The sequence below is a fragment of the Saccopteryx leptura genome, chromosome 3 (assembly GCF_036850995.1).
Source record: "Saccopteryx leptura isolate mSacLep1 chromosome 3, mSacLep1_pri_phased_curated, whole genome shotgun sequence".
Taxonomy (NCBI): domain Eukaryota; kingdom Metazoa; phylum Chordata; class Mammalia; order Chiroptera; family Emballonuridae; genus Saccopteryx; species Saccopteryx leptura.
Window position 1 is genome coordinate 168,402,663 of NC_089505.1, and position 27,987 is coordinate 168,430,649.

The window sequence follows — 27,987 nt, forward strand, 5'->3', positions numbered from 1 at the left end:
TAAAATATATAAAAGGATAACTTTATTAAACATACCAATTCAAAAATATTCAAGTTTTATTTTAAAGATTACAGCGTAAGAGCAGATGAATGGTAATGGTTGATATACTATACATACTATACTTACCAAATAGAGTAGGTTGACGTACTGACTTCAATGTTCAAAATAAAATGTTCTATGTCCTAAGCTGGTTCTATACCCTGTGACTTCTAATCATGGGAAACTTCTTGACAGATCCCTATCCCTAGACTTCTCATAGAGTTTGATATGCTGTCACTGACAAATAGCACTGTGGAATATATACACATAAACCTCTTTCTTTGGTCCTTTTCTACTGTCTACTTTATTATCTCTTTCCACCCCAGTCAATACTCCAGTAATCAACCTTCATTGAGCAGGACCAACTAAGCCAAAACAGAATATAGAGATCTGGATGGCTCCTAGACAGAGAAAAGATCTCCAGTAATGTTCTCAATTCTGTGTTCACTCTTCATTTTAACAGCAACCTAATTATACCTAAGATAGTATTTTAAAAAAGAAAAAAAAGCATATACTTTGAGAGAAAAAGAATTCTGGACTATCCATCTTCACCTTGGTCCTGTGGCTTCCCTTTATCAACCAGTGTATGCATTATTTTGTTTCCAACTGTAAACATAGATAAATGGACAAATTAAATTCAAGTTTAAGTGATCTCCCCCCTAAACGTTTTTCTCATTAATTGTTTTAGTGTTCATAAAAGGAATAATATATGCCTCAGAAGGGGAAATTATCAACCTACACTATGGTTAGAGCACCCGTACCAGGCTGAGTTTTCCAAAAGTACACATAGCTCATGGTTCAAGAAAACCAATAAAGACTTCTGACTCATTTAATACCCAACACATCCATTAATTTTAAGACTTGCACCTTGAACCCCTACATACTAAGCTGAAACTATTTTTTCTGCAAATGGCAATGTTAATTAGGGAAACTAAAGAGCTGATTCTCCTTGGGTAGATCTAATTCAAAGACCATGTTGTTAGTCCAAAGAACTATCCCAGGCACCTTAAGTAGTCTTAATCCATATTTTATAATTTGCCAAGAGAGCAAATGCTAAAATTTTAAAATAAATTATTCATCCTGCCCTGGTCTCTAATCAAGAACTTATAGCTATACAAAGAACTCTTTCACCCATCTCACAATAGACTACAGCAAACATTAAATGAAGAACAATAATCACAAACTCATCTCTTTAAAAAAAGGATGTAACAAAGCTTCTTCTGCTGTTATTCTTGAAGCTGGATTTAGATCTAGAAGTTTATCGAGCAGGTCATAAGCTTCATCAGGTACCTTGTCCCAGCCTTCTAGATTGGTCGTGTATGTATCAAAATGACCACCACAGCCATTTCTGTTCCCTTTATGCAATGAATTCCCTGAGTGCTGTGCTTGTGGCATCTGTATGAACTGAGAATCTCTATGATCAGTTTTCTCTGAAAAAGCTGGGTCAGAAGAAGCAGGCCCTTGTACATCATTTGTTAATTTGGGAGCGTTTGTACCTATGCCTCTGAGCTTCTCACACAGTCTTCTCAAGTCTTGTGCTGGGACTTCTTTGCTACACAATATTGATTTGCCTAAAACAAAAAAAATTACATATATTTTATATTAAGCCTCTCTCACAAGAAATACGCAAGTCCAACCACTGCTTTGTGGATATATTTACACTGAGTATGAGACAGAGTAGCACACGCTATTTTAAGTTGTGTTTTGCACTACATAGCTGAAGGTCAAATCAAAGTGGGAGATACTAAGTAGAAAGCAGTGACTTACAAAGCTAAGGACTCACTTGACTCTGCCAACTTCTCCAGCTTCATCGTATCCTTCCTTAATCTAATAAGCTACAGCTTCTACATGAATTTGACTACACGGTTCCCGTCTTGGCCAGGATGCCCTGCACGCTACCTTGTGCCCATGACACTCCACTCAGCTCAACAATTATTTCTGTGAGGCCTGACATTCTCAGAGTTGATCCTTCCGAATGTCTACTGCATTCTGTGAAGATTTCTACTATTACTTTTCCTATCCTGTGTTGTAACTGATAAAATATGTATCTGTCTTACCTACTTGAATATGAGCTCTTTGAAGATAGGGACTAACTTATTTATCTTTGATTCCCCAAAACCAAAACGATGTTTGTTGCATACTAGGTTCTCTACTGCCTGTTGGACTGGACAAAAAAGCATTACTCAGCCCTTCACAGCATTGTTCAAATATCACATACTTACAGATGCTGTTCTTGATCAACCTATCCAAAATAGCTGAGCCCTCTTAGCTCACTTTCCCCTTTTATCTTCCTCAATACCACTGATCTATATGACCATATGTATGTGTTTATTTTGTCTTCCCCTTTAGAATTTAAGTTCTATGAGAACAGAGACTCAACAATAGCTGGCACACATAAAGTCCCAATTAACGTTTCTGAATGAATGAATAGACAAACAAGATCTCAGCTTTTCAAAATATCTTTGAAAATTTCCAACAGGATTATTATTAGACAGGCAAAAATAAGTTAAAAGTACACAAATAGGCAATAAAAAAAATTATTATTTTTGCCTTATATTTCCTATTAAACAGAGATGTGGCTCTAAACAATGAGTAGCACAGCATACAGATTCCTTTCTGGGGCATTTGTTAACAATGTGGATTGTTAAAGCAATTAATTCCTCTAGCTCAGGATAATACAAAGTTATTAGGTATACACATTCTGGTCTAACTACTGGATTGGTTGACTGAAGTAGGGGGGTGGGAGGACAAGTCAGGCAGGGAAGAGACAAAGGAAACAAATTACCAAAAACTAAATTGGTTGAAGATACAACATATCAATCTTTTTTTTTACTTTTAAATCTACTTTATCATTCTTACTCTCTCTAGAAAATTACAGCCAGAGGAGAATAGTCATATAATGTTATTCCTACATATGTTATTTACAGGCTACTCTGAAGTCATGAAATAATTATTAACACTATGTATTATAGTATCTCAAAAGTTACACAATATGCCCAAGTAATTTTTTTATATATCCAAAGAGTGGACTCATTATTCAAGGAAAATAATTTAAGCTGATACATTCTATCAAAAAATATTTGTCTTTTGAATTTATCAGACACACTCAACAGGCACTTAATGACAATCTATCATAAGGCCTGATCTAATGGTTAAAGACACTGGAGCAGGTTACTCAACAAGAGAGAGAATTAGAAGAATTTTCACTGATAATCTTAGGCAAGTCATTTCTTTGAATCATAAAGGATAATACAGTCATGGCTGCTAAAGTTTTGAGTCCTGGATTCAAAAGTTACAGTTAAGATTTGACTGATATAACTATAGAAGTCACAATAACAAAACTGAGACAAGAGCTACTATATATAGCATTTTTTAAATAGGAGAACAAACATTACAATAACAAATCTCTAAAAGCCCTTGCCTGCTACAGGACATTTGCTCTGGAATGTTTGTGTCAGATGTACTTTCACTGTTGGTCCTCATTATAACTGCGACTACAGATGGGTTACTTAGCTCTTCAACAAAATGTTTTGGTATTCTCTGATAAACGTCACATTCAAAAACTTCTCATGAAGTTATTCAATAGTAGATGAAAGTTTTCTCAATGGATTGAGAAGAAACATACTCATGTAAGAATACAATTTCCAAGATATCAATCTTGTTCTCCATTCATGGCCACTTTTCCCATGTATATATGTACATAGTACTTCACCTTATTTTCCTTAGATAAAATTTTCTTTTACAATTCAATTAAAAAATGGGCAAAGGACCTAAATAGACACTTCATCAGAAAGGGCATACAGATAGCTAACACACATACGAAAAGATGCTCAACGTCACTAATCATCAAAGAAATGCAAATTAAAACCACAATGAGACATCACTTCATACCTGTCAGAATGGCTATTATCAATAAATCAAAAAACTGTTGGCAAAGATGTGGAGAAAAGAGAACTTCCCCTCATGAACTGTTGGTGGGAATGCAGGTTGGTGCAGCCAACATGGAAATCAGTATGGAGTTACCTCAAAAAATTAAAAATAGCACTCCCTTATAACCCAGTGATTCCACTTCTGGGAATATACCTGAAGAAACCTGAAACACTAAATCAAAAGAGTATATGCATCCCTATTTTTGTTGCAGCATTATTTACAATAGCCAAGATTTGGAAGCAGCCAAGTGCCCATCAGTAGATGTGTAAATAAAAAAGCTATGGTATATTTATACAATGAAATCCTACTTGACCACAAAAAAAAGAAATCTTACCCTTTGTGACAGCACTGATAGACATAGAGATTATGCTAAGTGAAATAAGCCAGTCAGAATAAGACAAATACCATATGATTTCACTTATATGTGAAAACTAATGATCAAAATAAATTAACAAAATAGAAACAGACTCTCAGAAACGGAGAACAGACTGACATCTGTCAGAAGGGAGATGGGGGACTTAGTGAAAGTGGTGAAGGGATTAAGGGGAAAAAAAAGCAAAATTAAAAGACATAGACCACAGCGTGGTGATTACCAGAAGGGAAAGGGGGTTGGGGGAGGTAGACAAAGGTAAAGGAAAAAAATGTCTTTTCTTTTAATAGGTGCAAGAAAGGTACAAATTGCGCACTGATTTTGCTGCAGAAACATTTTTTGGTAAGTCTCTATTACGAGGCTGTCTTTATAACCACTACTAAGTTTTTTTAGTGAATTAGACCACAGTACTGGTGCTAAAGCAAGGGACAATTATTTTCTTAGTCAGAAGTAGGTCTTGGTCCAAATAACTTTTTTTTTTTTTTAACCAACAGCCTGAACCCTTCCTACGTAACATATTATTCTGAATCATATTTTCCAGGAAGGGATGGGATGATACAAGCATATGTAGGTCTTGAAGTTGCTCAGGTAATTCTGATTTGCACCCCTCATTAAGACCCATTGATCCTGGGTTGAGCACAAGGCAGCCAAGCCACTCTTGAAGTGGGCTGACTAAAATTATGTCCCCAAGGAGTGTTTTATATTGTGTGGTAACGTGTTGACTCAAATCATACCCATCCACTTTGGAAAGTATTAACAAAATTGTGCATGCAGAGTAAACACAAGGTGGGCATTTGAATTCAAGTTTTTGGCCAAGGTAAGGCTGAGATGATTCCCAAGTGCCCGATGGTACACACTGTATACACTAGTGTTGAACTACAAGAACTTTGTGTTGCTAAGAAGATAACTTCCCATGTCCAATATATGCGTACAATAATACTACATCAGTAAAGGTGTTCTGTTCATTTTCTCTTCTAAACTAACCCTAAGAAACCTGACAACTAACACACATTCGATTATTGTCCCTACTGTCATCCTTACTGCACTGTATTATACTTAACTGTTTACTTGTTAGTACAAAGATCATTTAAGGCAGGCCCCAAAGCAACTGATGCTTAATAAACAAATATTAAACAAATTTTAAAATATTATTAAAAATATTTATGTAATAAAAGTCAGACCACAACTACAAGGAATTAAGATTTTATTCCTATTCTTTTATTTAAACTTAAAGAGTTAAATCTTAAATATTGGAGAAGAGTAGCATTTTGTGCTTTCTAAAATTAAAAAAAATATGTATAAAAGAGAAAAAATTTTCTTATACAATGCAATTCATTTTTAAGTATTTGAGAAATTTTCTACCTAGCATGAAAGAACTTTATAAATACAGAATATTTATTTGTAAAGAGAAGTTCATAATAATTTATTAGGTAACTTGTGGAGGGAACCAAAAGCATTTGTTTTGGTCTATAATATAAAACTGCTTACCAAATGTTTTAGCAGCCTGGATAGTTTCTCTGGATCCACGAATTGTCATAATTTGAGCCAAAGCCGTTAAATCATCACTTGCTTTATAAAATGGATATCGTCCACTAAGCAAAGAAAGAAATATGACACCTGCAGACCACATGTCAATTGCTGTAACAGAAAACAAACTTTTTAAAAATTCTCAAATCTATAATTTTATCATCTACATCAGTAGTTCTCAGCCTTTACTGTACATTCAAATCATCTTGATAGCTTTAAAAAATTCTGATGCCCAGGCCCAAACCCTCAGAGAGTCTGACTTAATTTTTCTGGAGTAGAGCTCAGGCATCAAGATTTTTTTAGAAGTTCCCCAGATGCTTTTAATGTAATTTCAGAATTTGAGACTATCTAGTCTAATATCTTTACTACACAATAAATTTGTTTTTCTTGAGTAACATTCTCAGTAAATTTAAAAGGACTTTCATCATTAGAAAAACACTAAGTAAATGTACACTATAGAGAATCAAAAGAAATCCGAAAATAGCCATGTGGGAAAAAAACTAGATGCTCCTCAAAAATTACACACCACAGTAGTTTAAAAGTGGTTCATTTTAGTGAAAGGTAGTGAACAGTAGTAGCTCTTTTTCACAGCCAGGTGCTAACAACCCTAATTTTCACTACAGAAACTTTATTCTTCAGAATTCTGGCAGTTAAAATTAAGACCAGCTAAGCCTCATACTCAAACATTTTTTTTTAGGGACATACACTCTCGTAATTATTGACCTCCCAGAATCACCAAATTTGCTCTCTATTTGCTTGGCCACTCCTGCCTACTCCTTCAGAGTTTTCTCCAAGTCTTAAGTGCTGAGGTACCCCAGCATTCCAACCTCTTCCTCCTTACATGTTCCCTTATTGGCCCATCCACTTCATGGCTTCAGCTGCCATTTCTATGATGACACTTAACTGAATTTCCAAACCAGACTTCCTTGAGCTTACAATCTACTTTTATTCTGTTGGATATCTCTATCTGGATGTCCTCAAAATGATCTCAAACCAACTACACCTGAACCTTTTCTTTCCCTGTAAATCAGCTGCTTCTTTATTATTCACCTTGATTACTGGTACCCGACCAAGTCTCCCAAGCTAGGAATCTGATAAACCACCCCACACCCAAATCCCACGTCTCCTTACTCACCAAGCTCTGCCTTCCCAAGCCTTCACTTTTCTTCTCAGTCCTATCATTAATGCCCTTTCAGGCTTTCCTCCTCTCACCTGGACCACTGTAGGCCACCACTCTTCAAAATCTATCCTCTGCACATATGCGAAATAATCCATCTGGAAAAAATAATTACTATCTCTTTCCCTTCGTAACTTTCTAACATCTACAGCAGGGGTCGGGAACCTATGGCTCGCAAGCCAGATGTGGCTCTTTTGATGGCTGCATCTGGCTCGCAAACAAATCTTTAATAAAAAAATAATGTTAAAAATATAAAATATTCTCATGTATTACAATCCATTCATTTCCTACCGCTCATGTTCATGGTTGCGGGTGGCTGGAGCCAATCACAGCTGTCCTCTGGGACAACAAATTTTTATTGGATAATGCATAATGTACACAGGTCATTGTATGGTTCTCATGGAATTACATTTTAAAATATGTGGCGGTTATGGCTCTCTCAGCCAAAATGGTTCCCGACCCCTGATCTACAGGATACAGTCCAAGCCATTTAACAAGTATGATCTCACCTTGTCTACCTCTTTACAGGCTTATTTCTCATCATTCCTTGACTTCCATCTTACATTCTAGCTACACTAAACTCCTGTTTCCTGCATGGCTAGACCGTACTGTTTGAGTTCCTCTGCTCAGGCCTCAATGCCAACCCCCACCTCGATTTATACTGTCTTCTCTCTCCATAAACTTTTTCCAAAATCCCTTCAGGTAAGGATAGTTAGGTATCCCTAAAATACCTTGTATAAAGTTTTAAAACCATACTCACTGGGTTATTTTAGAATTATTAGAGAATATGTCTTGACTAGAGTATAAGCAGTTTCATTCATTTTTTTTGTATCATTAGCAAGCACAGAATACACACAATGAATGAATGCAACTCTTTAACATCCACAATCCAAGTGAATGGTAGGACAGTTATTCAGTCAGATGTTTCCAGGGTCGAGGTCCATGTGAGCTTTCCTGTTTCCCTATCTTTTCAAAAATCTTTGTAATGCTATTACATTGTTTTCACAATAACAAAAAATAACTTTAATGAAACAAACAATCACACCAGCATCACAGAAAACTTTTGTGGTGTTAAGCAAATAAAATTTTGCAAATCTTAAGTTAGCAAAGAGTACTAAACACAATTTATTCCCCCACAAAGATGATATTAACAAAATTCCTGGTAAAATCATCTTGTAAGTAGATAACAAAAGGTGATCTATTAAAAATGTTTTTTAAAAAACATACTAGAATTAGAAACTTTCATAAATAGTATTATCTTTAAAATGGGAACACCATACTGCTAGAACCACTCACACAATTAAAAACTAAAGAGTTCCAATACTTGTTATAAATAGATAAGATCATAAAATAAAATATACCTGGGATAATCAAGTTAACTGGGTTCTGTATTTCTAGTTCAACATACCTGTAGTTTGATTGGGGCACTTTGTCAAGACCTCTGGTGCTCTGAATCCTGGTGTACCTGCCCTAGGGGCAACCTGCTGCCTCCTGATGATGTCAAAGTAAGATTTTTCTAGTTATGTTAAAGTTCAATTATTTAAGACCAAAAAATAACACATCAATTTAGTTCACAGTATATTCTGCCTAGATATCTATATAAATAAAAGTTATTAGAAGGCCAATGATAATCCAGTGCAATGAAAATCCTTAATTTTGCTTCCACAATCCTCCACCATATCTCCTAGTTCCCAGGCCTTACTCCAAAGGTTTTTAAGGTAACTTCCAAGTATAAAAAGAGATAGATTGTAGGAGCCGTAACAGAAAAAGAGAATTCAACAGGAATTCAGAGGTTTAAAATTTATTTCTATTTGGAGTAATATACTTATTCGCTGCTATACTTTTAACTCATTTATTTGTTAATTAGGAAAGGTTCAAGAAAGCCAAGACCTAAAAGAAAAGAAAAATTTATGTGGCAAGGAGCTGGTGATGGGTGTGAGCAAAGAGCTCTACTATTTGGTTCTGGTTATTCTACATTGGCAGGAATAAAGAAAACAAAATATTAAATCATCAAGCACAGCCTGACCAGGAGTGGCACAGTGGAGAGAGTGTTGGCCTAGGATGAAGAGGATCCAGGTTTAAAGCCCGGAGGAGAGCGGGTTGAGCGCAAGCTGACCAGCTTGGACCCAAGGTCGCTGGCTTGAGCAAGGGTTCACTAGTTCTGCTGCCGCCCTGGGTCAAGGCACATTTGAGAAAGCAATCAATGAACAACTAAGGTGTCGCAACAAAGAATTGATGCTTCTCATCTCTCTCCCTCTCTCTGGCCAAAAAAAAAAAAAAAAAAAAAATATCAAGCACAATATCACAATATGTAACTCTAAGATTCCAAAAAGGTTATTCTCCCACCAAAATTATTTACATATAAGAGCAAGTATGTTTTCCAAAGAGCATATACATGTCAAATGAACAATACAGCAACAGTTATTTTCTTTTCAAGATATCAGTGCCTATGTGTTCACAGAACAGTGGTATTCTCTTTCACTCACTAAATCAATTGTCCAACAAACTTGACTCAATTTCTAATCTTGGCTAGCAGCATGCTGGTGATTTTATAGTACCCTCAAAACACATTACCTTGAAAGGCAAATACTGCAAACTTTATCTGTTGCATAACAGTCACAGGTCAGGCTAGCTGGGCAAGAACTGGTAGTTTTCTTCAATACACCACTATTCAGAACTTTTGTGGAAACAGCCTTCTTCTTTGTTGCTAACTTTATAGATGACACATCCACAGTCTTTGACTGCTTCATAAGCTGTAAAAGAAAAGCCATAGTTTCTACTTTCATTCATGACATTTAACATGATGCCTTCAAATGCTAGTATATAAAATGCATACATAGCTTTTAAAACTACCTAATCTGCTATTGGATTATAAATAAAATAATTTTCTTTTATTAATTTTTTTTTTTAGAGAGGAGAGAGAGAGAGAGAGAGAAGGGGGAAGGAGGAGCAGGAAGCATCAACTCCCATATGTGCCTTGACCAGGCAAGCCCAGGGTTTTGAACTGGCAACCTCAGCGTTCCAGGTCGACGCTTTATCCACTGCGCCACCACAGGTCAGGCCTAAAATAATTTTTTATTAAAACATTTAAGGTCTTTTAGGTTTTTCTGTTGAATAAATACTAAAATTTACTAATTAGTCCTACTTTGGTAAATATTTGATTTATACTTTATTAGAACTTTTCCTAATATGTTGCAAAAATATAAAAATTAGGTTTTAGTGTCTAACTCCATTTCAGAACTGTAAACTGCACAATTACACTGGCTAAAATAAGAGTTTTATTTTGTTGCTCATGCCAGCTATCTGTGATAGGCCATCTTAAGACAATTTAAAACATTTAACATTGGTGACAATTTTATAAACTTTACAAACATCTTTATGCTATCAACTATGTCAAAAATGTGTTAGCTATTGCCATTCTATCCAGTGAGAGAAAAGGCCTTAATGTTCTAAATGTTTGTTCTTTTAGGGAAAGAGTAACAACAATCACCTAATGAAAAATTCCATCAGAAAAAGGAAACTGGAGAAAATAAGTGTTGATTAGATACTCAAAGCAAGTAATACCTTCTAGCAAAGCAAAACTCTACTTTTAAAAAGATCCTGATAATAAATGCGATCTAGCCATTCCCTAAGTCCCTTCTGTGTATGACTAACTGATGACTGCACTAATAAGCTACATTACTTACTTTCACTGCAGGGCTCTCATGTGAAATGGAGCTGTGTATATTGAAATTTCTTTCTCCAAAAACAGAGCGCTGGACAGAAAGGCCTACAGATCCATCCTACAAAACCAAGAAAAACAAGAAAAAAAGGATTACATCTGTAACACTTTCTGCCAGCTGTACTCTGCCATAGTAGTTCTGAAAGAGTTAAGAGACCTGAAACAAAAAGAGCTGCATTCAAGTCATTCTCAGGCACCAAACACTTTTCTGTAAAGGAGAAAATAGTCTCGACAGAACTCTTAACACCTGTACAATGTTATCACAGTCCACAAATATATATAACTGAAAAAATTTAAAACCATCTGCATAGATGTTACATTTTGCTGTGCAGCTAAAATGGAGATAGACACTTAAGAATTCTTCCCTTGTAATTCATGCTTTCTTGTAAAAAGGATAACTAATCTGAACTTTAAACCATGAAGGGCAATTTTATTATTTTCCATTTTTGCTATATAACGTACTTATTAACAGCAAAGACATCACAAATCTACCAAGTAAATTTCAGTTTTAAAATAGAAAAACAACCCATTACAAATCTTAGTAAAAAAATCTAGCCAACTGGATATATAAGAACTGTAAACAATAATCTTAAATTGCAAGTATTATTCTAGTAGTATATCTCCCTCTGTAGGATGAAGAAGTACATTTCTAACACTGTGTTAGTACTTTAGAAATAAAAGAGGTAGAACCTTTCCATCTTTTCCTTGTTTAATCTGAATCTGTGTACTTGTGTAGGGCCTTTTAACAGAAGTTTTAGTGCTGGGCTGCTGATCCAGCTCCTTGGGTGCTGCTGGGCCACTCAAGGAAATCTTGTTTCTGGTGATTACATGGGGTTTATTTTGTGAAGAACTTTCCTGGTAAGATTCTGATTGGATAAATTTCAGAAGCTCTATTTTCGTATCATGGGTTCCTTGGGCCAAACCAAAGTCTACCAAGGCATACCTAAGAAACAAAAGTAAGTTTTTAGTTCTCTGTGACAATTAAAATTTAGTAGCATCATAATATACTTAGATAACATGCATGCAAAAACTCATTCTTTTGGTAATTAAGAATTTATAACATTGAGGCCCTGGCCGATTGGCTCAGTCACAGAGCATCGACCTGGCATGTGGAGGTCCCAAATTCGATTCCTGGCCAGAGCACACAGGAGAGGCGCCCATCAACTTCTCCACCTTTCCCCCTCTCCTTTCTCTCTACCTTTCTTCCCCTCCCTCAGCCTAGGCACCATTGGAGCAAAGTCGGCCTCAGGCGCTAGAATGGCTCTGGTTGTAATGGAGCAACGGCCCCAATGGGCAGAGCATCACACCCTGGTGGGCATGCTGGGTGGATCCTGGTTGGGCACATGCAGTAGTCTGTCCCTCTGCCTTGCTGCTTCTCAGTTCAGAAAAATACAAAAAAAAAAAAAAAGAGGCCCTGGTCAGTTGGCTCAGTGGTGGAGCATTGACCTGACATGTGAAAGTCCAGGTTCAATTCCCAGTCAGGGCACACAGGAGAAGTGCCCATCAGCTTCTCTTCCCCTCCCCCTCTCACTTCTCTCTCTCTCTCTCTCTCTCTCTCTTCTCTTCCCTTCCTGCAGCCATGGCTTGATTGGAGCAAGTTGGTCTCAGGCACTGAGGATGGCTCCATGGCCTCCGCCTCATGCACTAAAAAATAGTTCAATGGCCCTAGATGGGCAGAGCACTGACCCCTAGTGGGCTTGCCAGGAGGTTTCCGGTCAGGACACATGCCAGAGTCTGTCTCTGCCTCCCCTCCCCTCACTAAAAATAGAAATTAAAATAAAAGAAAAAGAGAAATAAGTTTTACAGACAAAGTAAGGATTTAATAGCTAACTAGGATTAAAAACAAGAAAAGATGTACCCTCCCAACACACACACAGATCTTTTATCCCCTTTTTCCAGTGACCTGTAATGACAAGACAGATAAGGAATTCAGGATATAAACATAATCCTTTCTTCTCCGATGATGCCAGATACATCATCATAGCAAATAATTTTTCATTAAACAAGTTTACCATTTTTTTTTTTTTTTTTTTTTTTCATTTTTCTGAAGCTGGAAACAGGGAGAGACAGTCAGACAGACTCCCGCATGCGCCCGACCGGGATCCACCCGGCACGCCCACCATGGGGCGGCGCTCTGCCCACCAGGGGGCGATGCTCTGCCCATCCTGGGCATCGCCATATTGCGACCAGAGCCACTCTAGCGCCTGGGGCAGAGGCCGAGGAGCCATCCCCAGCGCCCGGGCCATCTTTGTTCCAATGGAGCCTTGGCTGCGGGAGGGGAAGAGAGAGACAGAGAGGAAAGTGCGGCGGAGGGGTGGAGAAGCAAATGGGCGCTTCTCCTGTGTGCCCTGGCCGGGAATCGAACCCGGGTCCTCCGCACGCTAGGCCGACGCTCTACCGCTGAGCCAACCGGCCAGGGTCATTAAACAAGTTTAAAAGAAAGATAAAGTCATGGTATTAAAATCTGATTTAATTAAAAAATTAAAGAGAAAACTCAGCAGTAGAAAGGCCTATGGAAAAAAGTAATAGTTCTATTCTTACCACACCTTAATATGATCCATTAAATGAAGAGCAATATTTAAGTTTTTAATGTTTCTACATATACATATAATCAGCATAAAAATATACATAAATACAAATTTAGGGTTGAAACAGAAAATTGGCTATAATGTGGTACAATCCCCTCATTTACTAGAAGAGAAAAATGAAGTCCGGAGATAAGAGAAATGTGTAATGTCAAAGAGGACTAGACCCTCTCTAAGTTTCTTTCAGCTGAGTGGCATTTCCACTGAGCAATGGAACATCTAATGATGTAAACTGTTTTTTTGTTTTGTTTTGTATTTTTCTGAAGCTGGAAACGGGGAGAGACAGTCAGACAGACTCCAGCATGCGCCCGACCGGGATCCACCCGGCACGCCCACCAGGGGGCGATGCTCTGCCTCTCCTGGGCGTCGCTCTGTCGCGACCAGAGCCACTCTAGCGCCTGGGACAGAGGCCAAGGAGCCATCCCCAGCGCCCAGGCCATCTTTGCTCCAATGGAGCCTTGGCTGTGGGAGGGGAAGAGAGAGACAGAGAGGAAGGAGAGGGGGAGGGGTGGAGAAGCAGATGGGCGCTTCTCCTGTGTGCCCTGGCCGGGACTTCTGCACGCCAGGCTGACGCTCTACCACTGAGCCAACCGGCCAGGGCCTGATGTAAACTGTTTTAAGAATACAATTTTATCTTCTTCTTTACTATATTTCCTTTCCTTAATCACAATGAAAATCTGAAACAGGCAAAATCTGTGCACGGCTGTTGCAGTGTACTCTGTGCCTGGAGATGGATCCCATAGCACAGATTCACTCTAGTGTAAATATTTTCTGTTAACTTTTCATACTTACTTTTTCAGGCGCCTATTATATAAAAAATTGCTGGGCTTAACATCACGGTGAACAATACCGAACTGGTGAATGCGTTTCAAAGCTTTGAACAGATTAAACATATATTCCCGTACTTCTTGAAAGGAAAGAGTATGCAAGATGTCCTAAAATAAAGTTAAAAAAAGTTCATAATTTTTATTCTCAATTAAATATTTAGTTAAAAAAAATTTGAGAAAACACCAAAACCTACCAGAAAGGACTCATGTTCCAGATATGGCATAGCAATAACCACATGATCATTTTTCCTAAAGCAGTATTTAACTCCCATGACATTGTCTTGCCCCCTAGTGGAAAAATGCACAGTGAACTTTAGAAGAAAGGTCAAATAAACTGAAACTTTATGCTTATTCTTTTTTAAATGCAATTTTAGCAATGCATGAATAAAAGACTAGCTTAAAACTGTTATCATATAGGACAGTATATACATTTAACTGATTTGTACAAATTTTTAAAAGATTTTATTTATTGATTTTACAGGGCGAAGGGGAGGAACAAGAAGTATCAACTAATAACTGCTTCACTTTAGTTGTTCATTGATTGCCTGTTGTATGTGCCTTGACCAGGAAAGCCCACGGTTTAGAACCAGTGACCTCAGTGTTCCAGGTTGACAGTCTATCCACTGTGCCACCACAGGCCAAGCAAGACAAAGTTTTTTTTAACAAAAATAGCACCAGATATGAGGTGACTATAATTCAAACATGAGATAATTATAGTTTTAAGTGACAGAATAAGAAGAAAAAGATGAATCAGAATGAATTAACAAGATTAGTAGCAGATAAGACAGTAATATTAATAAATTAAAAAATAGCTAACATAGCCTGACCAGGTGGTAGCACAGTGGATAGAGCACTGGACTGGGATGCAGAGGACCCAGGTTTGAAACCCTGAGGTAGCCAGCTTGGGCTTATCTGGCTTGAGCGCGGGGTTGCTGGCTTAAGCATGGGATCATAAACATGACCCCATGGTTGCTGGCTTAAGCCCAAGGTTGCTGGCTTGAAGCCCAAGGTCGATGGCTCAAGCAAGGGGTCACTTGCTCTGCTGTAGCCCCCAGGTCAAGGCACAGATGGGAGAGCAATCAATGAGCAACTAAGGTGCCGCAACAGAGAACTGCTGTTTCTCATCTCTCTCCTTTCCTGTCTGTCTATCCCTATCTGTCCCTCTCTCTGTCACAAAAAAAAGTAGGTAACATATATTGAACATTACTATATGTCCAGCTCTGATCTAAGCACTTCACACATATTAACAAATTCATTTACTCCTCACAACAACCCTATGAGAACAGTGATATTATTTCCTCCCTCTTTTCTATAGGTAAAGAAACTGAGGCACAGAGAGGTTAAGAAAGTTCCCCATTAAACTTGTATGTCATGGAACCGGGATTTGAATCCAGGCAGTTTGCTCCAGATTTATGCTATTAATTACTATGTGAGATTGATAGCATCTCACAAAAGGAAAATAGGGTAAAGTTGATTTCCATGACTTGGAGCCTAAGTAAAACAACATAGATATCAATACAATAAGTACAGAAATCAGAAAAAGAAGCTTCAAAAGTAAGACCTTATCATGTTGATAAAAGATTTATAAACATAGGACTTAATCTCAGTAAAAACTCAGTGACAGTACTGGCAGAGAAGTGATACATAAAGTAGTGAAAATGACTAGAGAGAAAACTGAACCTTGGAAAAGTCTCTGGTTGGAGAGCAAATAAGGAGGAAGAGGAAGAAGCCCAGACAGAGATGTCACCCAAGTGAGGAGTTTTGAAGAAAGGGGCAATCAACATGCAGGTCAAAGAGAGGAAGAACAGAGGGAAGAATTTTAGTTTGGCAAAAAGAAGTTAATTGGTAATATTTCAGAGAGTAATTTAAGTGGAAAGAAAGAGGTAAAACAGTATTTAATGAGGGAAAATAGAATCAATAGAATTAGAGCACTAAGACAATTTTCCTGAGCCTGACCAGGTGGTGGCACAGTGGATGATTAGCATTGGCCTGGGAAGCGGAGGACCCAGGTTTAAAACCCTGAGGCCACTGGCTTGAGCGTGGGCTCATTCAGCTTAAGCAAGGGGTCACTCAATGGCTTGGCTGCAGCCCCCCGGTCAAGGCACATATCAGAAAGCAATCAGTGAACAACTAAGGTGTCGCAACTATGAGTTGATGCTTCTCATCTCTCTCCTTTTCTATCTGTCTGTCCCTCTCTCTCTCTAGAAAAAAAAAGGCATTTTGCTTGAAATATCTGTCAAAGAAAAAAAAAAAACCAGTGTGGAAACTAGAAGAGAAGCAGGATCACCTAAAGACTTCTTTAGCGTGCACTGTTTTGAAGTACAGGGAAAGAAAATGGGATAGAGAGAGATATTTAAAGTTGTGAAAAAAGAAATGTTCTTATTTAAAGTTGTGAAAAAAGAAATGTTCTTATCATGCCTTAGAGAAACCATCTCATCCTCATCTTCTATAATAAACAGAAGGGTGAAACAAGAATAAGCTTGTTCATTCATTCTATAAATATTTAGTGGGCACTGTTATTTGCTAGACACTACATTAGACATTAGGAATTCAATGGTGAAGTAAAATTCACACCACTTCTGCCCTCATGGAGTAGACTATCAGATAATAAAAAAGGTAACAAATAATGGCAAATTATAAGAGTTTCAAAAAAGATCAAAAGGTGCTGTGACAATAAAAAACAGGCGAGTTTAAATGAATTCAGGGAAGACCTCTTGGAAGTGGTGCCACCCTTGCTCAGATGAGGAGTCAGCACTGTGAAGGGTCTTCCCAAATGGAAGAAACAGTATGGGTAGTGGCCTTGAGCTAAGAAAGCTCTTTAGACAAATTTGAGGAACTAAAAAAACTGGAGCACAGCGAGGGAGGTGGGGAGACTGGCATGGGACAAGGTTGTATTATTTTTCAAAGTACCCCGGGAAACCACTGAAGGATTTTAAGGGAAGTAACAGTATCCAATTTATATTACATACATACATATTTTTATATAAAATATTTTATTTTTAAATTTTATTTATTTATTTGTATTTTCATTTTAGAGAGGAGGGGGGAGAGAGAGAGACAGAGAGAGAGAGAAGGGGAGGAACAGGAAGCATCAACTCCCATATGTGCCTTGACCAGACAAGGCAGGGTTTTGAACCGGAAACCTCAGTGTTTCCAGGTTGATGCTTTATCTACTGCGCCACCACAGGTCAGGCTATATAAAATATTTTAAATATCACTCTGGCTATTTTGCAACCATAGGATTAATGGGGGGTGGGTGGGAAAGAAGCAGGTTACTAGAGTAATCTAGGCTTGGCATCTAGTAGTGGTTGAGAAAATAGAAAGATGTGGATGAGTTTTCAAATATAATTTGGAGGCAGATGGCCAGGACTTGGTGATGAATGTGGTTTAAAAGAAAAATAGAGAAACTGAGGATGATTACTAGGTTTCTAGGTTGAGCAACTAAATAGAGATGGTGTGCCATTCGCTGATACTGGTAGATGAAAAACAGTTGTTACAATATGATTTCTTTTTGGTAGGTGAAGATGGATTAAAATTTAGTTTTTGGCATATTATGTTTGAAATGTTTATTCTGTATCCAAGTGGAAAATGTCAAACAGGCAGGTGGATATACACAAATCCGCAGTTAAGAGGTCTGAGGCTATATATATACATATGGGAATCATAACTATGTATTTAAGTCATGTGGAAATACAGGATACTAGAGTTTAGCAAGAGTCTAGAGAAGTGAAGTCCTGGATCGAGCACTGTGTAACTCCAACATTTAGGGGTCAGGTAGAGGAAGAACTGGCAAAGGACACTGAAATTGAAAGGGCACATAAAACAGGAAGAGAAAAAGAAGCATGTGGCAGAACAGAGGTCAGAAGTTAATGGTTCAAATCAGTTATGTTAAATACTGCCTAGAGTTCATGTGAACAGAGAGAAACTGGAACAAAGAAGTCATGGCTGACTACCAAAAGGAGTTTCAGTTGAGCAGAGAAGAGCAGCCACACTCTGTGTAATGAAAGGGGAGTGTGGAAGTGAAAACAACACATGTAGATAATTTTTGAGAAGTGTCTGTGAAAGGGAGCAAAGAAATGACAGAGCAGCTAAAAGTGGGTCGGCTGTACGCGGGATGAGAGATAATACATCATGTCCGCATGCTGATAAGACTTACCTAGCAAAGAGACACCAATGAGAAAGACAGCCAGATAATTCTGTTGCTCAAAATAAAATATGAGATGAGGCTGTCTATAGCAGGGGTGAAGTGAAATATGAGTTCCCACATGTTCTTTAAATATCTAGACCATGGACACCATGGTTAAAGATTTGGCAGGAAGATGAGAAAAAAAAGTGATAAAAGAACAGGGAGTAGAGTTTTGCCAAAATTAGTATAAATTTAACTAACCATTCCAAGATTAGAGGAAATGTACTAGCAAATTGCAAACACCTGATTAAAGAATGCATGGAATAAATGGACACTCTCACCATCTCCATTGATAGCTACTTAAAATTGCATATATTATATACAGCCAGTTCAAATAAAATGTCTTTAAATTACTTACCCAGCCACTGTTAGGCACTGAAGTTCAGCTGCAATTCTTACAGGATGACTTGTTGGAATTAAGTGTTTTAGAGCAATTTTTTCTTCAGGTCCTACTTGTAACTGTGCTGTGGCCAAATAAACAGAGCTGAAAGTACCTATAAAACAATTTATTATATTTTTCAATATTTGGTTTTTAAAAATTTTAATAAAACAATGCTAAAATAGATCAAAACTAGAACCCATAAAATTATCATAATCAGTCACTAATATTTTAATAACAATAAACACAAAGAGCAAACAGATCTGTGAAACAACTTATTTTCAATTTTTAATAATTTTAAAAAAAATTTTTCTTCTTTTCCAAGTGAGAGGAGGGGAGATATAGTGAGACAGACTCTCACATGCAGCCCAACTGGGTTCCAACCAGCAACTCCAATCTGACGCTGATGCTCTGCCCATCTACAGCCATGCTAGCAACTGAGCTATTTTTAGCACCTAAGGTGGAGACTCCAAAGCCATCCTCAGTGCCTGGGGCCAATGTACTCCAAGCAATCGAACCATGGCTACAAGAGGGGAAGAAAGAAGTGGAGGGAGGAAAAAGGTGGGGGAGGGAGAAGGCGGGTGGGTAGAGAAACAGACTGTTGATTCTCTTGTGTGCCTTGACCAGGAATAAATGCACTTGAATCAACAGAGCCAGGGCTGTGGGAGGGGGAGGGAGATGGAGAGAGGGGGGGAGGGGAGGAGAGAGAGAGAAAGGGAAAAGGGATGGAGAAGCAAATGACTGCTTCTCCTGTGTGCCCTGAGTAGGAATCAAACCGGGACTTCCACACACTGGCCTAACACTCTACCAGTTAGCCAACTGGCTAGGGCCATTATAACAACTTAACTGTCCTCAGTTCTTTAGGGGATCCTATACTGCTCATAAAAATTAGGGGATATTTTATAGCTTCATTTTTATTTTGAAATAGCCCCTAATTTTTGTGAGCAGTATATATTAATTTAACCAAAGCTCTATAGTAAATCTGTTTGACTGGGTTAGCATAATGCCATGACCCATTCTAATAAGTATTCTTCTATAATAATGTCATTTGAAATTACTTTCATAAGACTCGGATACTGGTTTGTTAGAAATAGAAATGGTAGCAGTCTTAGGGGAAAAAAACTACAGAAATACCTGGGCTTTAAATTTTAGCATTAAACTAAAGAGAAAAAAATAAAAGATTTGGTAGTCAATTAAACTTGAGAAATATTGAGTAAAAACAAATTGATAGATTGTTTTACTACAAAATTTTCCAGAGACTTTAACATGTTCATCATGAATAACCAAAAGGGAACTACACTACTCACTATATGCCTTAGAGCAGTGGTCCCCAACCTTTTTTGGGCCACGGACCGCTTTAATGTCAGAAAATATTTTCACGGACCGGCCTTTAGGGTGGGACGGATAAATTTATCACGTGACCGAAACAAGTGTCAAGAGTGAGTCTTACACGGATGTAACAGAGGGAATCTGGTCATTTTTAAAAAATAAAACATGGTTCAGACTTAAATATAAATAAAACAAAAATAATGTAAGTTATTTATTCTTTCTCTGCGGACCGGTGCCAGTCCGCGGCCCGGGGGTTGGGGACCACTGCCTTAGAGCACACTCCTTCCCTCACTGCTTCAGAAACAGCTATCAATTTACTAGGACACCACTGTTTTCCAGAACAAAGTTTTTGTATACTCAGTGTTCAAAAAGACAAGGAAAAAAGATGTAAAGATCTGCTTCTTACATCCCAAATCATATCATCTTCTAATGTCTCTGCCCCCACTGACCCAGACTTTTCTCTTATGACATTTTTTACTTATGAAAAGCAAGCAATGAAATATACGAAAGTTTTTAAATATTCAGGCAGTTCTCTACATAACCACCAAAAAATTCTATTATCTTTTATCCTCAACCCGTTCACGTCATTCTGCCAAATTCACCCTTCATTCAATCAAAATAATTGTCAGTCTTTCAATTTATGTTCACACTGACCATCCTGTAAATATTGTACCACTTTATTTTCATCATTTTGCTATCTTAGGTTTCATGTATATTTCAATAAACAATTCTACCTAACTGCAATAGAGAAAAAGGAAAGACTTGGCTTCCTTTTATAAAAGCTCTCCATCTGAATCTTAAATTTTTCATTTTTAGTAATTATCATTAATAATGTATTTTTAATATATAACACTCTTAACAGCATAAAAGCATAAAGATTAAAATAGGACTTCAGCCCTGGCCGGCTGGCTCAGTGGTAGAGCGTCGGCCTGGCGTACGGAAGTCCCGGGTTCGATTCGGGCCAGGGCACACAGGAGAAGCTCCCATCTGCTTCTCCACCCCTCCCCCTCTCCTTCCTTTCTGTCTCTCTCTTCCCCTCCTGCAGCCAAGGCTCCATTGCAGCAAAGATGGCCCGGGCGCTGGGGATGGCTCCATGGCCTCTGCCTCAGGCACTAGAGTGGCTCTGGTCACAACAGAGCGACACCCCGATGGGCAGAGCATCGCCCCCTGGTGGGCGTGCCAGGTGGATCCCGGTCGGGCGCATGCAGGAGTCTGTCTGACTGCCTCCCCGTTTCCAGCTTCAGAAAAATACAAAAAAAAAGAAAAAAAAATAGGACTTCATTTTCCTGTAAATATTTATTTATTCTATCATTCTTTTCAGGTGAAAAAGAAAATCTGTTACTATTCCATTACTACTAATAGTAGTAATATAAACATGGTCTTAATATTTTAAAAAGCAGTACATTTTTCAATAAGAGATAATGAACATCAAGATAAACAAGGAAATCAGAAGGGGGAAAAAAAGCCTTAAAAAGATAATAAAATATATCCCCAAATTACCTTCTCCAATTTTGTCCTTAATCTTAAATACATTACCAAGCTGTGGTACAGCTTCATAAAGCTTCTCAATATCTTTTTTAACACCTATCAAGTAAAAAACAACTTATAGTTACAATTAATAAGTATATTTCATACTTTCTTAAATTAAAATATTCAATCAAATAAGTTCTAAGATACGATTAAGTTACAAATAAGTAGGAATATATTAAGTCTTAAAATCATTAAGAATAATTAAAACCCCATCAAATTGTGTCTTCTTGAACAGACAGAACTAATAAGTTCCAGAATCACACACACAATTTCTACTACTCTGGAATTAGTATAACAAACCAATAACATTGTTTTTGCCTAAAGTACAACACAATGAAGAAGCTAAATTTAAAAATTTGAGCTATGATCACTAGATGGCATGACAAAGACATAATGCAATCTTCTTGAAAACTACATATTTCCTTTCTCCGAGGATACAAAATCTTACAAGCTTGGGAAAGTTTTCTGTGTTGTTATATTCACAGCATATATAAGACCCTAAGAGAGAAGAAGGTCTACTAAGGCTCTTGGGATATTAAAAAAAATTTTTTTGAAAACTGTCCCATTACTAGCGGTATCCTCTATCTGAGACAGCAGACAAATTGTTACTTTAAATAAATACAAGCTCTTTACAAAAATATACAGGGTTAAAATAAGGAGAAGCAATAATACAAAATGCAATAAACTACTGGATACAAAAGAAAACTACATAATTGAGTCATCAGATTTTATCTCAATATCTAGGCCAAGCATCAGCTACTTTTAAATTAACACAACACTCCACATAATATAACAGTTTAAGATATTTTCAAACCACTTTCACATGTATTACCTTTTCAGATCTTCACAATAGCACTGTGATACTGGCAGAATAGAAAATATTACCATGATTTTTAGGTAAAGAAACCCTATACAGGGAATTTAAATCATCTGCCCAACTTCACAGAGGTATTGCTGGTAAGTCCCCAGACTCATTCACACAATAAACACTGTATTTAACAAATGCTCAGCAATGACCACATTTTAAAAAATGAACAAATTTGGTACAGCCTCTGTTTCCTAAGAGCTTAATCTAGTGGAAGAAACAAATGTTCAAAGCTCATTCTTAATACAAGATGAGAATTGTAATAATAGAGGAATGCATATATTACTAGGTAGAAGGGGGGAGGGGAATGAATACTTTTGAAGGTGCCAGGAAGCTTAAGCTGTATTTTGAAGCATTCACCAAGTAGAAAAAGTGGAAGAAGGCATTTTAGGAAGAAAGAACTATGTATGCAAAGACGTAGAAAAGGTAAAAGGCATAGATTATTGTGAGGGGAGAGTAGGGTGGGGTGGAAAAACTGAAAGTCATACAGTTTTTAAGGAGGAAGATGACAAGTGGCTAATTTGAGGGGGAGGAAGAACATTACAAGCTGGAGAATAAATAAGGTTAGTTCAGTATTCTTTCCACTATATCCACCCATTAAGGAAATATTAAAACTTACTTCCTGTCTACTTTATAAGGTGGACTGGAGAAGCTTCATCATTTCAATACAATATAATGGTAATTAAGAGTACCATTTTTGGAGATGGGAGGCCTAAGTTAAAATCCTGGCCCCACTATTTACTAGCCTGTCCGAACTTTCTTGAGCACACAGCTTTATGTGAGCCTTAGATTACCCATCTATAAAAAAGGGAATAACAGTACCAATGCCATTGAGATATTGTGAAGATTAAATATACTGCTCACAGAAGTTAGGGGATATTTCAAAATGAATATAAAGCGATAAAATAACATGTTAGAAAAGCTTTTAACACAATGCCTGGCACATCATAAATATTAAATAAATGATCATGGTGACTCTTATTGTTGTAGTTGTTATTAACATTATTTCTTTAGGGCTTTTGCTCTTGTTTTGTTCTTTGCTTAAAATCCTCTTCCCTTATAACTTCATCTGGCTGGCTCAACTGTCAGTCTTCTCTGAGATCCTACTTAATTAGCACTTCCTCTATTACTCAATCCATCCTGCTTATTGTCTTTGGAAAATTAATCTACTATAAAAGTATCTGGTTTATCTATTTGTTTGCTGTCTGCCTCCTCCCACTGGAATAGGAGTTCCACCAATAGAAGTTCCAGCACAGTCCCTGGAACACTTGTTGAATGAATGATTACCATCATTATGGCCATTCAGAAATAGCTATTAAAAAAAAAAAAGCTAAAGTTTAGAAGTTACAGTTTATTTTTTTTATTTTTTTTAAAGGTTTTATTTATTCATTTTAGAGAGAGGAGAGAGAAAGGGGGAGGAGCAGGAAGCATCAACTTCCAAATGTGCCTTGACTGGGCAGGCCTAGGGCCTCAAACCAATGACCTCAGTGTTCCAGGTCAACACCCCATCCACTGCGTCACCACAGGTCAGGCTAGAAGTTCAAGTTTAGAAGCTTTAGTGAAGTTAAAGACAGTAGCAGCTACCTCACTATCAGCTATCAACTTACTTCACTGAAAGAATGAAAAAATAAACATTTGGTCCAATACTATGCAGGTATTTTGTTCATTGCAGCATTTTTCTTAATAGAAAAACAATCTAGTAGTTCAATAAAAAAAAGCAGTTAAATAATTTATAGCACACTATGCAGTGCAACATTAAGCATCTTACATCAAGCTGTAGAATATTTAATTACACACAAAATGTTCAAGATATATACTGCTAAGTAAAAAATGGAGACTAAAAATAAGTTGATTATAACCCCAATTTAGTTTTTTTTTAAATTGTATCTCCAGAGAACAAATTGATGGTTGCCAGATGGGAAGAGAATTGTGGGTTGTATGAAAAAGGTAAAGGGACTAAGAAGTACAGACTGCCAGTTATAAGAGTAGTCACAGGAATATAAAGTAGAACATAGAGAATTATGGTGTCAGATACTAGACTCACTGGGGTTTTTCTTATTTTTTTTTCCTAAGAAAGAGAGAGAGAGGGAGGAAGGGAGAGACATAAGAAAAATCAACTTATAGTGTGTCACTTTAGTTATGCATTGATTGCTTCTCACTCATACCTGGGGGAGGCGGCTCAAGCGAGCAACCTTCGGGCTTGAGCCAGCAACCATGGGATCATGTCTATGATCTCATGCTTAAGTCGGTGACCCAATGCTCAAGCTGGCAAGCCTGCACTCAAGCCAGCAACTGTTGAGTTTTGAACCTGGATCTCAGACTACATGTCAACTGTAATTTAAAAAAATTCTTTTTGCCATGGCCAGATAGTTTGGTTGGATCATCAAAGGTTGCAGGTTCAATTCCTGGTCAGGGCACATACAGAAACAGATTGTTTCTGTCTCTCTCTAAAATCAATAAATAAATTTAAAAAAATTTTTAAGTATATACTTATATACACAGGAAAACTAAAATATATAACAGTGGCAATATTTAGACAGTAGTATAATATTTTCTAAATTTTCTTCAGTAAGCATGTACAATTTTATCACACCTAAAGTTATAAAAAGATGACAAATACCCCAAAACAAAAGGTCATGCTATTCACCCATTACACAGAGTATTTTACTTTATATCCTTGCATTAAACCATTCATTCATTCAATATTTTCAGCACCTATTATGTGCTGGACACTTAGGTTCTGAAAATATAAAAACATAGAAAAAGTCCCATTATCCAAAAGTAATTCCATCAAAAGAAAGTAAATCACACTAGATTTACTTATGTGCCTGGATCCCCTCAGCTTTACTCTACTTACTGGTTATGTTTTTGATATAACCTTAGCTTTTATTCAGGGTTTATAAAAAATAACTGCATGAAAAACATTTAACATGTCATTAATTATCAAAGGCATTGTTTATAATGTTCAATGCTGTTACATAAAAGCCATAAAACTTTAGAAATCTGAAATGAAATTCATTCCACTTTTTATTTCCCAAATTTCTAAAAGAATATTAGAATAGTAGCTTTTACCTGAGCATAATGCTAGAACCAAGTCAGATTCATTCATTCATTCATTCATTCATCCATTTCGCCTAATGCACATGTATTAGGAGCTATGAGATACTGCCTTCAAGGAGCTCACAGTATAACTGAAGAAACAAAATACACAGAGTACTAAACAATACAAGGAAATAACACAATGACTGTATTACTGTATTATGTGTCCAATGACAAGGGAAAGGTGGACCATTAAAAAAAGGCAATTCCAAGAAAATGAAAGAGAAGAGGGACAGCATCCATGAACCTAGATCAGCGGTTCTCAACCTGTGGGTCGCGACCCCGGCGGGGGTCGAACGACCAAAACACAGGGGTCGCCTAAATGTATTGTATAATAAATATGTATTTTCCGATGGCTTTAGGTTGAGAACCGCTGACATAGACGAAAATGGCATTTTAAGATTATTCTAGAACCAGTGTAAGCATACACCGAATAAAAAAAAGGTAAAAGTAGGCAGTTCAGGTAAGAAACTTTGTCATAATCCAAAAGCAAAGTGAATATGTTGGAAGTGGGAATGGGAAGAAGTAATGCCACATATCAAAAAAAAAAAAAAAAGTAGATAAAGTTGGGAAGCAAATACAAGCATTAACTGAAGACAATTCTAAAATTTTAAGCATAAATAAATGGGGTAATAGTGGCTTTTATCACCAAAAATAGGGACATCAGGAAGGGTACTCATTTTGACAGGAGAATTAAGTTTTAGACAGAAATCAAAAGCATATGATGTCATATTTTTCTAGGATAAGGTAAAGTCTATTTTGTAGTGTATACATATATGGACGAATAGTCAAAATTAGTATCTTTTGGTCAAGAACTAAATATGGTTAAGACAAAGATAGAAAAGATTTAGCTATCTTGTAGGAAAAAAACCTGTTAATTGGCACTCCTCTATTTAACAATAATAAAGATCTACTATGTCCCAGGCACTGTGCTAGAGCAGGAATGAAAGTGTACATTTTAGTGTCCAAGATGAGGATTTGTGTGACACGGTCCTCACGTCAAGGTCTGGGGTTAGGGTCAAATAACATTTTATGTATACACTGAGATTTAGTGCTTTATTACTACTACAAACATTTCATTTACTTTTATAATTGAACACTGCTTTTGAATACTTAAGTGAAAATCCCTCCGATATCAATTTCTAAATCCAGGCGTAATATAACATGGTGAGAAGACATAGGAACACAAGGGAAGAGAACTAGTTTGAGTATCAACAAACTTGGTGTTCTTAGACAATCACGAAAATTTAGAAGCAACTTCACCTGGAAAATGACGACTGAACTACAATCTTCCTTCTGAAATGCAATTCAGTCCTAAATCTAAAAATGCTTTGATTTATATAATACATACAACTCACTTTTAGACTCAGGAAGTTTTGTGTGTATTTTTTTAAATAATCGAACATCTTTGAAATTAAACACATACCTGGCAGTTTAAAATTCTGCTCATGTTTTTTTAACGAGGCCTCCGACTGCAACCGGCCCCGCAGGGGAGAAAAAGCCTTAGGTTCATCCACCTGAATCCCCAAAGACGCCTCCATCACAGAAGTGGGATTCCAAAAAACAGCTAAGGGGTCATGTCCACAGGGGGAGCAAAGTAGCTGTGAAAATTAGAATACCGGAGAAGGGCACAAGTTTAAATCACTCACTGAACCAAGCACTGCAAAATGCCACTTCCCCAAAGGGGTAAGCACATAAAAACGAATCATAAGTTTAAATCTCTAGAGGAAAACTGTGGGCCATTTTTAAGGATTCCATTTGCTTCACTTTCAACTTCTAGAAATACCGCAGGGACCGAAGGGAAGTTTCTAACCGGGGGAGCCTCCGGGTGGCGGGCATGCAGAGGCAGCGTGCCCGGAACCGTCCTCGCCCCGGCACCAGGCTTCCAGGGCACGGGGGCTGGGGCCAGGCCTTCCTGGGGGATAAGCGTCTGACCCGAGGAAGAGGACAGGCGGAGGAAATCGTTTGACTACTTTGAAGGGAGCGCCAGGAAGCTCGCTCAAGGCCCCATGCAAGTTGGTGGAGAACTGATACCACACCGGCCACGAGCGCCAGAAAGCGGACGGGAAAGGGGAATGAATGGGCTATTCCGGCAGCGCGGACCGCAAGCAAGGCAGAGAAGGGCCTTCCTCCCGCAGGCCCGAGACAGCACGGGATGCTTAGTGCGCAGGCGCACGACTTTCCTGCCGCAGACCAGCGGGAATCCTAGGAGGTGCCGGGACTACTGTGGTGCGACAAGACCGAAGTCACGATCCAGGATTCTTTTCTAATCCCTCACCATCCCACGCCAAGGAACAAAGCGCCGGAAAAACTCACGGTTTAAGGGAATATGACATCTGTGCCTACGTCGCCACTTCTAAGCGCCCACCAGCGAGCCTGCCAAACGCGCCTGCGCAACACTTCCCGCCTTTGGTGCTTCTATT

General features: G+C 37.7%; 1 protein-coding gene across 2 annotated transcripts; it reads right to left on the reverse strand.

Annotated features, from left to right (window-relative positions):
- CDC7 (cell division cycle 7) lies at window positions 1-27,987 on the reverse strand. 2 transcript variants are annotated; one of them, XM_066376807.1, is made up of 12 exons: window positions 27,881-27,987; window positions 26,991-27,165; window positions 21,571-21,654; window positions 18,721-18,856; window positions 14,371-14,464; window positions 14,142-14,284; window positions 11,455-11,707; window positions 10,730-10,825; window positions 9,618-9,796; window positions 8,452-8,534; window positions 5,828-5,977; window positions 1-1,610 (listed from the first exon to the last, which is right to left on the reverse strand). In XM_066376807.1, the coding sequence occupies exons 2-12, from the start codon at window positions 27,103-27,105 to the stop codon at window positions 1,216-1,218; spliced, it is 1,728 nt and encodes a 575-aa protein (XP_066232904.1). In that variant the 5' UTR covers window positions 27,106-27,165; window positions 27,881-27,987; the 3' UTR covers window positions 1-1,215. The 2 variants fall into 2 exon arrangements, with proteins under 2 accessions (XP_066232904.1, XP_066232905.1); XM_066376808.1 differs by lacking the exon at window positions 21,571-21,654.

Excerpts from the sequence above, each read along its gene's own strand:
- CDC7 (XM_066376807.1), bottom strand. The coding sequence starts at position 27,105 with ATGGAGGCGTCTTTGGGGATTCAGGTGGATGAACCTAAGGCTTTTTCT. Across the intron at positions 14,285-14,370 it reads TGGAACATGAGTCCTTTCTG|GACATCTTGCATACTCTTTC; the intron begins GTAGGTTTTGGT and ends ACTTTATTTTAG. Across the intron at positions 5,978-8,451 it reads GTGCCCCAATCAAACTACAG|CAATTGACATGTGGTCTGCA; the intron begins GTATGTTGAACT and ends TTTCTGTTACAG.